Source organism: Hibiscus syriacus, unplaced genomic scaffold (assembly GCF_006381635.1).
Source record: "Hibiscus syriacus cultivar Baekdansim isolate YM2019G1 unplaced genomic scaffold, ASM638163v2 tig00110321_pilon, whole genome shotgun sequence".
Lineage (NCBI taxonomy): Eukaryota > Viridiplantae > Streptophyta > Magnoliopsida > Malvales > Malvaceae > Hibiscus > Hibiscus syriacus.
The window spans coordinates 615507-630905 of NW_024062680.1; the positions used below are offsets into that span (position 1 = coordinate 615507).

Sequence of the window (15399 nt, forward strand, 5' to 3'; positions counted from 1 at the left end):
GAGGAGTTAATCACAAAAATTTCGTTAAAGATTCGTGTAGCAGGCCAGAGAAGACTATCTTCACTTCAGTACAGATTTCCTACTGAACTTTTTCCGCTCACGTATACATCATTTCAGCTTTCAAACGATGATGATGTTTCTATGATGGTTGATGCTCATATGGGGAGTTCACAATCTCTTATTGAAATGTATGCCACTTTTATTGAGGTTCGTGCAACTCGTGGTCTCTCATATTCCTCTCACTTTGGCATTGCATATCAAACTGATCAAGTTGATAGCCCGACACAACTGATCTGTAATGATTTCACATCATTAATGGCGGATCCAACGCCATATACCATGCCATCAAGTTCAATAGGAAGGCATTCATCTGCAACTGCTTATGATCTCAACCCACGTGGCTTCACCAATAATCCATATGGCAACATCTCTTCTACTTCAAGGGGCAGACATTCATCTGCCAATGTTTTCGACTTACATATGGAAATGCCAACGAGACGACAGTCTATTCACATCCCACATGATACAATGGCCTCAAGTTCAAGGGGAGGACACGCAAGCGGGAACTTATTTGACCTCAACATTGGATTATCGGAGGAACCCTTATCTCCACCAGAAGAACCTCTTCGGGAGCCAGGTGCAGATGGTGCTGAAACGGGATTATTCGTTGAACCTGACTCACCACAGTTTAACGTACATTCTGATGATGACGAGGATGACGTTCCGATAAATACAACACCAGTCGAACATCCTACACATATGTATGAGGCTGATTATGATGCAATGTATGAGCCTGAATTTCCAGATCTTCCTGATGTTGGCAACTATGGACTTCAATCATCAGTCAATGACGGTAATTTACATATTGGAATGGAGTTCGCATCGAAGGAGGAAGCAATGATGGCAATAAAGAGTTACAATATTCGTAACTCAGTTCAGTCCCGAGTTGATCGATCTAACACGGAGAAATATGTCTGCTACTGCGTCCAACGTCACAACGGATGTCAATGGATGGTCCGTGTATCAAAGAGGAAGAGGAAGAACAACTTATGGGAACTAACCAGATACAACGGTCCTCATACATGCTGTGCAACAGGTATAAACCAGGATCATCCCAACTTGGACTCCAACATTATTTGTCAAGCAATCATGCCCATTGTGAAGCAAAGCTCTCATATAGCTGTTGCAGTGTTGATTTCTGCTATACAGTCACAATATGGGTACACTGTCTCATATAAAAAAGCGTGGTTGGCAAAACAGAATGCCATTTGCAAACTTCATGGCGAATGGGATTCCTCTTACAACGAGCTGCCCAGTTGGTTTCATGTTGTGCAAAGACTTAATCCCGGGACAATTGTTGAGTTCGAAACTCAACATCATTACGTGAATGATCGAATGGTTCGCGATCGCTGCCAATTTTACCGAGTCTTTTGGACTTACCCTCAGTGTATTAATGCAATCAAGTACTGTAAACCAATTGTCCAAATTGATGGTACTTTCTTGTATGGGAAATACAAGCAAGTTTTATTATTGGCTGTGGTCCAAGATGGAAACCGCAATATTCTTCCTGTTGCGTTTTCCCTCGTTCAAGGAGAAGACACTGAGTCTTGGGCTTTTTTCCTTAAAAATTTACGTTTACATGTTGTCACCAGGGAACGACTATGCATTTTTCAGACCGAGGAGCCGGGATAAAAGCAGCAATGGACTCTTTGGGTACAATGTATAGACATCCACATGTTCAACATCGTTATTGTGTCCGTCATATTGCTGCAAACTATTACGGAAAATACAAGAATAACGATGAACGTCAGTTAGTCGTGCGGATGGGTATGTTACTTTTTCCCAATTTTTCTATCAATTTCTTATTACTTATTTATACTTCATATTAACTATTACATATTCCTAATGGCTTAGGTTACGAACTCTTACCTCAAAGGTTTGAGTCGATGCTACAAGAGTTGTTTGGCAAAAATAAGAAGGGGTGCGAGTACATTATGGACATCAGCAAAGAAATGTGGACAAATGCATATGACGGGGGGTATTGCTATGGTCATATGACAACAAACTTGGCTGAAGCAATAAATTCAACCTTAAAGGGGGCGCGTCATTTACCAGTCACGGCGTTGGTCAAAACGACTTATTTTCGTTTGGGTCAACTCTTTGCAAAACTCGGTGGACAAGCTCTTACTTGGATGCAAAACGGACATATTTACCACCCAAGACTAGTAGCCGATTTACAGAAAAAAGTGGCTGCATCAAATGGGATGTTAGTTACAAATTTTTCTCACACCCGTGAATTGTTTCGTGTAACCGAAATGCCACGTCCGCTGCAAGGGATTGAAGCTAACTCTTTCAGAGTTAATCTGCAAGAGAGGTGGTGCGATTGTGGTTTCTTTCAAGCACTCAATATCCATGCTCTCATGTCATTGCTGCTTGCTCACATTCGCATTTGGACTACAAAATTATGTTGATCCCGTATACCAACTTTCACAAGTATTCAAGGTATATGAATTTGAGTTTCCGCCCATAGGAAACGAAAGAGACCCAAATGAGATTCAAACTTGACTTACAATTGTACCAGATCCATTGCTATTGAGGGACTCAAGTCGTCCAAAATCTACTAGAATACATTGTGATATGGATATTCGGGAGAAGTCAACAGAACAAAAACGATGTGGGCATTGTAGAAACATCGGGCACAATAGAAAAAAATGTCCAGCTCTGTTATCATCATATAACCGTTAACTCTTATGTAATTAATATTGTATTTAAATGAATGTTTTTATTTCTAATAATTTAATGTTATTGCATTTATATAATTTGTCAATGTATGTACACCTAAATAATTTTTTTTAACTTTTAAATACATAAATATATTTAATATATTTATTTAATATAATTAATATTATTAGTTATAATTTTTTTAAAATATAATAATAATTCCACCTTCTAAGTAGAGAAAAATATTAAATTAAACAAATTAAAAGTTATTAAAAAATTTATGTATACGATGACACATTTCATGTTCTGATTGGAGGATTAAATTTATTAAATTAAATTTTCAATAAGACTAATTTTATAAAATATGTAAGTCTTGAAGATTAAATATGTAATTATACTAATTTATTAACTTATGCATCAATATTTTCGTTAAATATTGATATGAGATGGCTAGATTGATAACATTTAAATAATTAACTGATAAAATTAATAGATCGATAATCAAAATCAAAAATACTCGAAACTTGATAATTCTTACATTATAATCGAAACATTTTACATAATATATTATTAATTTATAATAATAATAAAAATAAACTATTTATTATAAAACAAAATACGTGTCTGCTGAGTTGGCAAAGGCGCGTCCCCGGGGACGCGCCTTCCACACGTGGCATCCAACTCAGCGAAAAACACGGGTAAAGCGCGCCCCCGGGGTCGCGCCTTTGCCAACTAAGCAGAAAGGGTACTACTTCTGGAAATATTGATCAAACGGTATCAGAAAATTAAAATTAAAAGCAAACGGTGTCAGTTATGTAATTTAGCCGTCTTCTTCCCATCACCAGAAAAAATCAGCCCCAGTACTATGAATAGCATATAGCGAATACCCTTTTTACCCCCTAGGTCCTCTAGGGCAAGACCCCTCAATTTTCCACCTCCAATTCAATACTCATCTCTCCATATTTTATTCTTTTAATTTGAACATGGATGGCAACAAAGATGATGCCTTGAAATGCTTGAAAATTGGTAAAGATGCATTGGACGCCGGAGATCGAGCCCGTGCGCTCAAATTCCTCACCAAAGCACGTCGTCTCGACCCATCACTTCCCGTCGACAATCTCTTATCAGCAGCTGCTGAAGCCAAATCCGACGATCGGTTTACCCCGGATCCTCCGCCTGATTCTTCTCAATCTAAGCCGTCTGATAAACCCTCAATTCGCCGGAGGAATCCACCGGCTGGATCGGCTGCATCTTCTTCTTCCCCGCCGGCGAATGCCGTAGGTACGTACACCGAAGAGCAAGTCGTGATCGTGAAGCAAATCAGGAAAAAGAAGGATTATTATGAAATTCTGGGGTTAGAGAAAACGTGTTCTGTTGATGATGTTCGAAAAGCATATCGGAAACTGTCCTTGAAAGTTCATCCCGATAAGAATAAAGCTCCCGGTTCCGAGGAAGCCTTTAAAGCTGTTTCTAAAGCGTTTCAATGCTTAAGCGATGAAGAAAGTAGGAAAAGGTACGATCTCGCTGGATCAGATGAACCTGTTTACGAAAGGAGAACTTCACAGTATCGTAGCGCGGGCAATGGATTCAATGGCTTTTACGATACTGATTTCGATGCGGACGAGATATTTAGGAACTTCTTCTTCGGTGGGATGCCTCCGGCGACTACCCAATTTCGAAGTTTCAATTTCGGGCCTGGAATGGGAGCTAGAACGGGGGATCAAGGCTCTGCTGGATTCAACATCCGAATGCTGATCCAATTGCTGCCGATTCTTGTAATCCTATTGTTTAGCTTTTTACCATCATCTGAGCCCGTTTTTTCGCTGTCTAGGTCGTATCCTTACGAGTACAAGTTCACAACAAAGAATGGTGTGAACTTTTATGTGAGGTCGACGAAATTCGAACACGATTATCCGGATGATAGTATTGAGCGTGCAAGGCTTGAGGAGCGTGTTGAGAGAGATTATCAATCTATTTTGGCTCAGAACTGTAGGTTTGAGCTTCAGCGGCAGCAATGGGGATTTATTCGTGAGACACCGTATTGTGATATGCTGGACAAGTTTCAGTCAACAGCAGCAGCAGCTTAATGGCTTCCGTTAAGGTCTTTTATATGCTCCTGTATGATTTTTCTTCCATTAAGTTTTAAGGTTTTGAAGTTTTAGTGCAATGATTGTGAGTTTGTGACCATAAGCATGACAATAATAATATATGTCATTATGACATGTCTATTTGCTATACAAATGCGCAATTTTAAAAATGGGTTTGGAGTATATAGTTTGATAGTTTGTTATGCATATCTACATTGAATGTCAGTGTTACCTTATCTATGCCTGAATGATATAGTCATGCCTGGAGTATAAAAAAAGTATGTGCTGTTAGCTTTGATGATGATCAAAATCAAATACAGTTCGGATAGAGTTGATGAAATTTTCGTTTTTGTTGCATATATATGTTCTCATTCTTAGAACTTCATTCTGCTTCCCATTGAGAATAGTTCTTAAATCAATTTTTTTGCAGCACTTGATGCTAGTACATGCTTGAGAATTATGTTTCTTGTTACTAGGGATGAGGTCTTGGGACTGTTCAGACTATTCAAAATCACTGTTCAAACTATTCAAAATCATGCCTTGTCTTTCTGTTTTTGTCGGGAAGGGGAGGAAGAAAGGAAAGAGCAGAAAAAAAGTAGAAAACTGGTACACATAAAATGAACTACTGGCCCGAGAACTCCAGCCATCAAACTGACATTTGCGACCATCTTAAACAGCCTAGAGCATGCATTAAGAAGCTACGAAACATATTCACAACTATTATTTACCTGTATTTGCAATACTTGCAAATACTTGCATGCAATCTTACAATTTGATGTGTCACAATTAAATCGATTTTCTTTTACTGGTTGGTTACCTGTATGACTCGAATATGACAAAACATTTGCCTCTTGAAACTCCAAGTACAATGTTTTAGTTATAGTGCATAAATAGTTACGTTGTCTGCCATACTAGAGCATAGTTCTTGTCGTTTCATGTTCTTATGGTGTGCTACTGGAGGAGTTTGAGTAAGGACAACTCGAACCCCTTCCTACTAATGTTTGACTTTAGAATTACGATGTTGTTCAACCATGCCACAATGGTTTCCTTCTTTTTGATTACATGTTTGATGATGACTGATTAAGGTGTTAAAAAATATCACTTCCCCTTCATTTTAAGATGCAAACAATGACGATGAGCATTTGTGATGCAGATGACAGACTGGACGAAAACGATAAGGCTTGTCACGTTGCACCGGTCCATGGAAAACATGGAAATGCAGTCTGTTTTGGACAGTACTCGTGACATGGCTTAAAACGAAATCTTTGTAGTTTACATAGTTTTTAAGGTTTGCAGACCCTGTATATTTGGGTTCTCAAGCTGCTAAGGGAAGCGTTAGACCACATGCTAATATTATTTATTGATATATTTGCATATTGTATGATTCTATACGAGATTGATGTATGTCCAGAATGTTACCTGGACTGATATGGCATATGCAGACCATACATTTTGATGTTAATTGAATTTATATTAACTGACAAAACAGTTCAATTCATGCATCCTTTGATTTTGTGTTTTCTATCATGAAACATGAACAATAGATTGTATGAAGCAGCACTTTAGTTTTGGTTTAGATGTTCTATTAGGACATTCTCATGGGCTTTCTGAACTTTTTGAACAAAAATGTTCATGTTTGATGGTATTAATATTAATAGAATGTATTAATAAAGGAATGTATATATATAATTACATTAGACAAAAATAACAATTTATTTTAAAAAAACTGATAACAAAGATAGTTAAATGGTGTAAATAATTCCAACTAATATGTACGTAAGAAGGCCAAATTAGGTGAAATTCAAGTGTATGACTAAATTGCAATAATCAGTATAATAGAGGGACCAAAAACAGAATTTTACTGGTATATGGTTTTTGTATGTTTCTTTAGGCTTATCCGGTGGGAAGCTGAAAAGCATATCTTTTCTTCCTCTGTTTTACTCTCCGAAGTTCAAAGCTTTATTTATAACACGAAGGTGTCCAAGAAGATACCCTGAAAGACCAGACCTACTGGAAACTCACTTAAGAATAAAAGTAGGAATAGCTAATTCTTTATGTTTCACTTCAGTTTGTGCCTTCGGCGCTCCCAATAAACCAGGTTCTCTAAAAGGTTGCTGTTTTCACTGACATTGGTTTAATCTTAGTTGACCCTGTTTTTATTTTTCATTGATTTTAGGGATAATTATCAATGACTCTACTCCAAGGAAGGTTCTTAGCGTAAGTGAAGTGTGTAAGAGCTCCAGGAATGTCAAACTTCATTCTTTTGAGGCCAAGGTGAATTTTATATTTATTTTAACTATCCCCTTTCGTTAATCGTTATAATTTTGCATTTTGTTAGTGAAATTGTGGAACCTGAAGTCTTCTATTCCGGCTTTGTTACAATCTACGTCATTAATTTCTGCTTATGATTCTTGATCTTCCTGGTTGCAAGTTACCTTAGTATTTGGTTTAACAGGCTGCAGATAAAAATCAAAGTACTCAATTGAAGAGCATCGTCTGCCCCGATTGTGAAGCAAACGGTAAGCAAAATTGTGGGTGATTACTTGTATCTTTGGACTGGTCTTTTCTGTTGATATATACTGATATGCATTGAACTGTTGAAATTTGAGACTTTGTGCTGCTATATGCATTGGTGATTCATTACATGGGGCAGCACAGCGGCTGGTTTTGTTTTTATGGAAGTAAAATGAACATTAACATAAGAAATTACATACACCATAAAAGAAAAGTTCCTTCTTGTCAAGTGATGTTCCACTAGCTCTCTTCGCTTGAGTGCTTCACCCAAAAGAGAAGAATGTTCCTGTTGGTTAACTCGATATACATCTTCCAACTCTCTTTATTAACCAATTACTAATGTTCCAAAGATTTGAGTTTCCCCATAACTTGTTTGTACATGACTACCAGGTTCAAAACCGTGTCCTCAATGCAAAGGTACCGGAGTTAATTCTGTTGATCACTTCAACGGACGATTTAAAGCCGGTGGACTGTGTTGGCTTTGCAGGTTCCTAACCGCCATGATTCCAAAAGCATTCTGATTCCACAGTTTGATGGATGAGTAAAAGTGGTAGCAATAAGCGTTTTGATAGGATGAATGAATGTTTTTGGTTGCAGGGGGAAAAAGGAGGTTTTATGCGGGAACTGCAATGGAGCCGGCTTTCTTGGTGGATTCATGAGCGGCTAAACGTCAAGACATCAATGCTTTAAGGTTGTCTTCAACCATGTTTACTTGGATCATTCTCTTTTAATCTTTTAGCTGTTTCGTTTCTTGGATAAACAATACTCTTTGCTTCATTAATGACATCTTTCATTTCAGAAATCATGTTTGATACAGAGATTTGTTTAATACCAATATTGGGGTGAGATTCTTATTTTATAATTCAAATTTAATTTGAAATTTTTTCGAGTCAAATCGAGTTTATAAAATTTAAGTTAAATCGAGTTGTTCGCGTTTATGTTTAAATTTAATTGTAAATATTTATAAAATTATGATACTATTTGCTTCCAATTTGAATGATTTTCTATAATTATGTGCAATATATATATATATATATATATATATATATATATATATACGGATTTGAGAGACTCGACTCAAATGTAAAAACCAATCCACTAATTACTAACAATTTTGAGTTATTTGAGTTGCATTTTATAATTCGACTTGAAATTGAATTTTTTTTTGTGTCAAGTCAATTTTATTAAATTACAACTCAAAGTCATTTTGAGTCGAGTTTTACTTACTCCTACACCAATATATTATACTTTAAAAAATGTATAGAAGCCGATAGTATCGTACTTAGGGGTGGCAAACGGGCGGGTTGGGTGCGAATACCCCTCCCCCATCCCCGTACTCACCTAATATTTTTAAATCCACCACCTTCCCACCACTCATGATTGGTAAAAATTTTTAAATCCACACCCGTCCACGCGGGTACATTCTCAAATCCATCCCTACCACCCAACTGGAGACGTGCCCGGCTAGACCCGTCTGACAACAACCTTAAATTATGCATATGTAACAAACATAAAATAAATACGTCCATTAAGAAATATAATAAAATAAACCAATGATTATTTGAGTTTTGTGTTAACATAGATCTTAAAGTACATAAAACACCATAATAAAAGACATAATTAAAGTCTAGAAACATAAATGGCAAACACATAATTATTTTTGTTCTTTGGAACACATATGACAAACCCTAAAATTATACCTAAATTTATAATGATCTAAAATTTAATGGATATTTAGTGGGTGAGCAGATGTGAGATGAATAGATACGGGGCGGGTAAGGTCTCAAAACCATCACCCACCTACTACCCGCGATGGGTATCACTTTCTAAATCTACACCCGCCCACTACCCACTAAAGTTATGCACATCTCTACCCCAATTAAAACGAATACGGTATAAAATCTACGAAATTATACCCATTTATCATCTTAAATTCGTACTTCTATTTGAATTTTGTATTAAATGTTTGTGTATGAATTATTATGATACGACTATTTGATTTTGTGAATTGTAAAAAGGTTGTCTTGGATGGAAGATACTTGGAAAAAGCAGTAACAATCGCGCCAGGCATGGGTCGAACCTGCGATATACTTCCTAGGAAACAGATATTTCTTACTAAAGCGGACAAAAACCTTTTTTTAATAAGTTGTTATCTAACTGAGTTCTTTCCCATACCTTCCATCCATTATTTTTAATACACCATCAAAGTTGGTTGTACTATCCAAATCCAATTATAAATTAGGATACTAATTTTATATTGATCTTCAAATTTTAAAATATTTTAATTGTCAATTTAATTTTATATTTGATCCTTAAATCTTTAAAGACAAATTCAAATTTAAGTAAAAGAGACGAGCATTTTGTTGCTTTAAAGTTAAATGGACAATAAGAAAAAAGAAGTGACATGAATTGTTTTAATCCACATGAAAAAATTCATTGGCTGTAAAATACCATATCAGATTATAATAGAGTACAAATTAAATTTGATATGACGTTTAACAATTACATCAATAGATTTAATGATTAAGTAACCTAATTAAATAGACAGATAACTTAAAATTTTAGTTGAAATACTTTTTTTTTTTTGATAAATTCAAAATATAATTTTAGTTTAAAATAAGGAATGAGAATGTTCCTCGTAAGTCTAAGACTCGTGACCATAAAGAGTATGAGTAGATGAAAATAAGTAATTTGACCGCATGATACTCTAATTAAAATGTTTTAAAATATAAACATCAATATAAAATAGAGTAGAGTTTGAAGACGGCACCATTAATCATTACCATCCAAATATCTCATTCATGAATTGTGAATATCAATTAAAAATTGAAACCACACCTTGGTTAACCATTCAAACGAACAAACTAAAGAGCGGTAGTTACGACATTACTCTCAAGTCTCGATTGTAAATTATATCAGATCCTTGTTTAATTATTTGTTTTTAATTTTAATATCATAAAAGCATTGTCACTACATTACACTAGAATTTATTAATTTGATGATTACGTGAGAGACAGTTCGTCTAAGGTAAATATAATAAACATAACAACTACTGGATTCATAATACTATCAAACACTTCCATTCATAATTATAAATTTGTTTAGCTTGTGATATAGACAATGGTAATCTGGTTCATACATAATTCGGCTTGCGCCGGTATTTTTACAGAAGACGATACAGACATGTACACTATGACAATATCAGACGAAGAATCTCCCCGGAATGCTTGAACGACTTCTCGGTTTCGTTCAAACAATGGTTCTTCTCCTCTCTTGTCCAGCTCTGAAACACCAGATATGAATAAAGGTGATGAGTTTATATAGACCAGGAGACCTTGTGTTCACAAGACAATGGAACTTACCTCGGAAACTTTGTTCAGTTTATCCCGGACATGTTGCAACAGTTGGGAAAGGTCACCATCCCATTTATAAAATTCCAACTCCTTGTTGTTGAGTAACTTCTCAGCTACCTGGTACAAAAGAGGGTGAGAAAAGGTGTTCGAGTATATGACCTTATAAATTGAACCAAGGGGAGAAGGTCCGTATCGATTGTGGTGCCGGGACATGTTAGAAGAAAAGCACTACACGAGGTATCAACTAGATAGACACTTGCAAGATATTTCAGATGATGGTTTAGAGGAAAATACTTGAGTTTACCTTCTTCCCAATCATCCGACCACCGGCGGAGTGAGCAAAATATGTGTTGTAGAAATGGCATATGAAGGCTTGAGGATCGTTCTCAGATACTTGTTTAAGATACTCTGCATAGGTAACACCAGGAGAAGATGGTCCTGGAATGCCATAGCCTTGCTCTTCGAACCATTTTAAGTCGTTCGCCAATTTTTCAAACCTTTCCAATCCATTGTTTTTGAATTCGGCATCTGCAGCACACTACGTCAGTTTTACCACGCCGAAGAAACATTCGATATAGGATACAAGAGCAAGCTATGAAGTAGGATATGCATGATAAACCATCTGAAACTAAGTTACTGGGAATTTACTTCCTGGTGTCGCATAATAAATCCTAGGAACCATCATCTAAGAAACTTTTAAGATTCGTCGTTATCTAAGAAACCTCTGCTCACACATGATCAGATTCTAAGATCAATCAAGATCCTATGAAAAACATAAGCATTAATAGAACTATAACAAATCATATATATATATATATATATATGCACACACACATACATATACACCAAATCAAACAGTTCAAAAAGAACGAAATTAAGCTAATGATTTTTTTTTAAATAGCTAAAAAGGGGAAAAGACGAAAAGATACTGAAAAGTAAACTTACAAATAGGGAAAGCGGCCTTATCAACAATACTTTCAAGCGTTTCATAGACCAATTTGCTATCCACAAGGAACTTCAAGTAGCCATCAACGGTGGGTTCCCATTGCCGCACGGAACGTTCTTCGGGCTGTTTGACTTCCTTTTCTCCTTCCTTTGCTTGCTCTTTGGTATGCAGTTTCATAGCCACGAATCTCATCTCTTCCACAAACCCTTTAGCCTCTCCAGGGTACCTCTTCCGGGACATCTCCTTCGTGGAGGCCGACACGATGTAGCTCTTAGAAGCCATCCTAGGAAGTTCAAAAGACTGGGTTTTCGAAAACGGCAAATCCCTGGGGATAAAACTGGAAGACAAATTGAGTTTAGAACTGGGTTTTCGAAGAAGAGTGTGGCATTGGGAGATCGGGGCCAGAGACGCCATTGACATAGAGGTTGCGTACAGAGTTTTATATTGAATTTAGGTTTTTGTTTGTGAAGAAGAAAACGATCGAGCCTTCAACAATAATAATAAAAGGGAAAAGATTAAAAAAGAAGCTTGAATTGGCGATTCAGATACTCTTGATCATGAAGTTGAAGAGATGGGAAATAAACTACCTTATAAAATTGAGTGGGTTGCTTCAATCCTCAAGGATTGTATATACAGTAGGCAAAAATATTATAAAGCCTTGTTCATATTATCTTGGAGGATAGTGGATTTCAATATCAGACAACAACGCTTCAACTAGTTGTTGTCTTATTTTATTGTTGTCTTATTTTACTGGACTGTTAATCTGTTTTTAGATAAGACTGTTAGTTTGTTTTATTAAATAACTTTTTTATTAATATTTGTATATTTTAAAAGTAATGTAGATTATATAAGATTATAATCTGGTAATGTAGAGTTCTAGTTTCATAATTGGTTAAAACAACTCTATTATTAGTGTATTAAATAATTGGTTTATTTTCCTTTTAAAAGATATTTGTTTATATAAAAAATAAAATAAAAGGCTTAAATGGTAAAGTGACTCTTACACTATACTTGAATTCTCATTTTGGGTCTTAAATATTTCTAGTTAAAAACAAGTTTAATGAAAAAAATGATCAAATTATACTCTTTGTTTACTTTAAGTGTTTAAAGTATTTTTCATTAAAATTAGGTGTTTAATGTTTTCAATGTTAATCTTTTAAATGGCTATGTTGTAACAATTGTCAAAAAAAATGTTATCTGATGCGTGTCGTATTTATAATTTTTTAGAAAATATTTTTTAAAAGTTAAAATTATATATATATATATATATATATATATATATATATAACATAAACCCCAAATGTTTTTAAAATCACGAAAAATCTATAACCTTTATTTTCAAACACCATTTACCATTCATCATGGATCATTATCGTTATTGTCACAGTTACGGAACAATCACCTATTTATTAGAGTTGTCACCGCTATCGAACACATAAATCAATAACCAATTAATCCGACCTTTCTACTCCGGGTAAAGCAAATATATAATTATATTAAATTTTAAAGTATAACATCAATTATTCTGTTAAATATTTGTAGTAGGTAATTTGTTTGGTAACACTTTAACAATTAAATAGTGTAATTAACAAAATCAAAATATCATTGATCTAACTAGTCATGGTTATTTTACCCTGAATCAATATAAGGGCTTCAAAGGCCGAAATGGATGAGGCACAAAATGGAAGAAAGAACCTTTGAAAATTGAGTTTATACATATATATAACAATTTTAAATACGTAAAATGCTGTAATTTAAATACTAAAGCAACCTTTTATTTGACATATAATTCTCAAATTGCGTACTCTGATCAAAACTTTTCGTGAAGGGATCTTTTACTCAGACGTGTGAAAAGCAACTAAAATAACTCGAATACTGGTGGACGTTCTACACCCACTACTTGTAAGGGATAAAATATCAAGCGGGTTGCATTTCCACAACTAGTTCCTTTTTTTATTATTATTTCACGCTCGATTATTTTTAAAGAGGGTTGGATGGAAAGGACGGATGGGACAATAGTCTCTCTCTAACATTCAAATTATCATATATTTTAAATTTTTTTTATATTTGTTTACTGAAAATCTATTTTTACTCCCAATAATTTTAGAAATTTATTTGTTTTTAACAATTTAAAAGATCGTCATCTAACATAAAATCTTATGTATGTCTCTTTTTATACCATAACAAAATATGAGACCAAATTGAATTCCATATTTTTCATCACTTCAAGGCAAGTAAGTACCATGCATGCATCCCTCTCAAATTCTCTATCCTTTTCTAAGTTTATTTTCTCTATGATTTCTTACAACCAATTGTTTTCTTTTCTTTTCTTATTCCAATTAGGGTTGTAAATGAGACGAGACAGATCGCGAGCTACTCGATATCGACTCGATCAAGGCTCGATATATACTCGGATCGAATGGACTCGACTCGAGTTCTTAACGAGCCGAAACGAACTACTCGATATTTGACTCGAAAAGCTCGTGAGCAGCTCGAAAAAATGTTTTATTATAATTTTAGATTTTTTAAAATTACATTATTAAAAATATATTAAAAATACATTATTGATAATTATAAAATTTTAAAAATATATTAAAAATTCTATAATAAACTACCCTCAAATTTTAAATTTTTTAATTAATCAGGTCAAGTTCAATTGTTACATTGTATATTATTAAAAGAAAAATAAAAGTCCATTTAATTAAGCAAATGTTAAATTACACATGTTTGGTTGATTTTTTTCTTTCTTTTTTAACTTTTTACTGCACAAATACTTGGCAGCGTAGAAAAATAAAATAAAAAATAAGAAAAAAAAACAAACAATAGAAAAATTGAAAATGGCTAAAAATTATTTTGAATAAATATTCTTATATTTATTTTAAATTAATAAAAAAATTATTTATCTAATGAGAATTATTTAATATATTTCTAATGATAATATTTTTAATAACTAATTTTTTAAATTGTTGTTATATTTTGAGGTTTCGGGTCCAAATATCATAAATATCAAGGGTTTGAGCATTTAATATCAAGATAATATATTATACTTACCTCATAAATAGGTATCAAGTCGATTAATTAATATATTTGTAATAAACCCTAAACCTTAAAATTTGAACCCTGAACCCTTAATCCGAATCAAGAATCACCTTTCATATTTATTCTATAGCTTATTTCATCATTTCTTTTTACTCTTTCCAATCGTGTCAACAAGAGAATCATGCCAAAGATTTGAGTTTTCATCTGAATTCCAATAAACAACCTGTGACCAAGTTGAAACAAGATTTTTAATTGCATTGTTAGTTAGTGAAACTTAATGCCATAAAGACACATTCTTTATGGTGTTCTGAGAAAATATATATATATATATATATATATATATATATATATATATATATATATATATATATATGTTTGTACACTCTTAAGAACAATAATCGGTTTTAAGTCCTTCCCTAAGCATATAGCAAAAGATATAACTAGTCCATAGTGTCGGAACCGTCTTTCGGTTGGGTCCCGGAATTGGGCTTCGACTTGAAAAATGTGGATTGGAGTCGCCACCGATCATTTGTTTAAAAATAAATGGGTTGATCGGATACCCTATTTCCTACCTGATCTGCGTCTTACCAGAAATATGTCGGGCTCGGGAGTCAGTTACGGTCAAGGAAGGATTAGCACCCTTGAACCGCCCTTTCGGTACTACGTAATTTCCAGTTGTCTTTAATTAAGAAACTTGTAATTTTAAATTAAAGGGTAAAAAATGTCGGTCCAAACTACT

General features: G+C 34.4%; 2 protein-coding genes and 1 long non-coding RNA gene across 4 annotated transcripts; 2 read left to right on the plus strand and 1 right to left on the minus strand.

Annotated features, from left to right (window-relative positions):
• Nucleotides 1–3581: 3581 nt before the first annotated feature.
• Nucleotides 3582–6177, plus strand: LOC120117607 (chaperone protein dnaJ 49-like). Of its 2 annotated transcripts, none has more exons than XM_039137858.1 (2): nt 3582–4822; nt 5962–6177. In XM_039137858.1, the coding sequence occupies exon 1, from the start codon at nt 3705–3707 to the stop codon at nt 4806–4808; it is 1104 nt and encodes a 367-aa protein (XP_038993789.1). In that variant the 5' UTR covers nt 3582–3704; the 3' UTR covers nt 4809–4822; nt 5962–6177. The 2 variants fall into 2 exon arrangements, with proteins under 2 accessions (XP_038993789.1, XP_038993790.1); XM_039137859.1 differs by lacking the exon at nt 5962–6177 and adding an exon at nt 5285–5305.
• Nucleotides 6178–6791: 614 nt separating this feature from the next.
• LOC120117608 lies at nt 6792–8031 on the plus strand. Its single transcript, XR_005515684.1, has 5 exons — nt 6792–6906; nt 6985–7082; nt 7264–7327; nt 7713–7809; nt 7920–8031. It is a non-coding gene; the product is annotated as an uncharacterized LOC120117608 (long non-coding RNA).
• A 2344-nt stretch (nt 8032–10375) lies between these two features.
• LOC120117609 (heme oxygenase 1, chloroplastic-like) lies at nt 10376–12151 on the minus strand. Its single transcript, XM_039137860.1, has 4 exons — nt 11621–12151; nt 10980–11203; nt 10685–10792; nt 10376–10605 (listed from the first exon to the last, which is right to left on the minus strand). Exons 1-4 carry the CDS (start codon nt 12039–12041, stop codon nt 10513–10515), a joined length of 846 nt encoding a protein of 281 aa, XP_038993791.1. The 5' UTR covers nt 12042–12151; the 3' UTR covers nt 10376–10512.
• Nucleotides 12152–15399: the final 3248 nt, after the last annotated feature.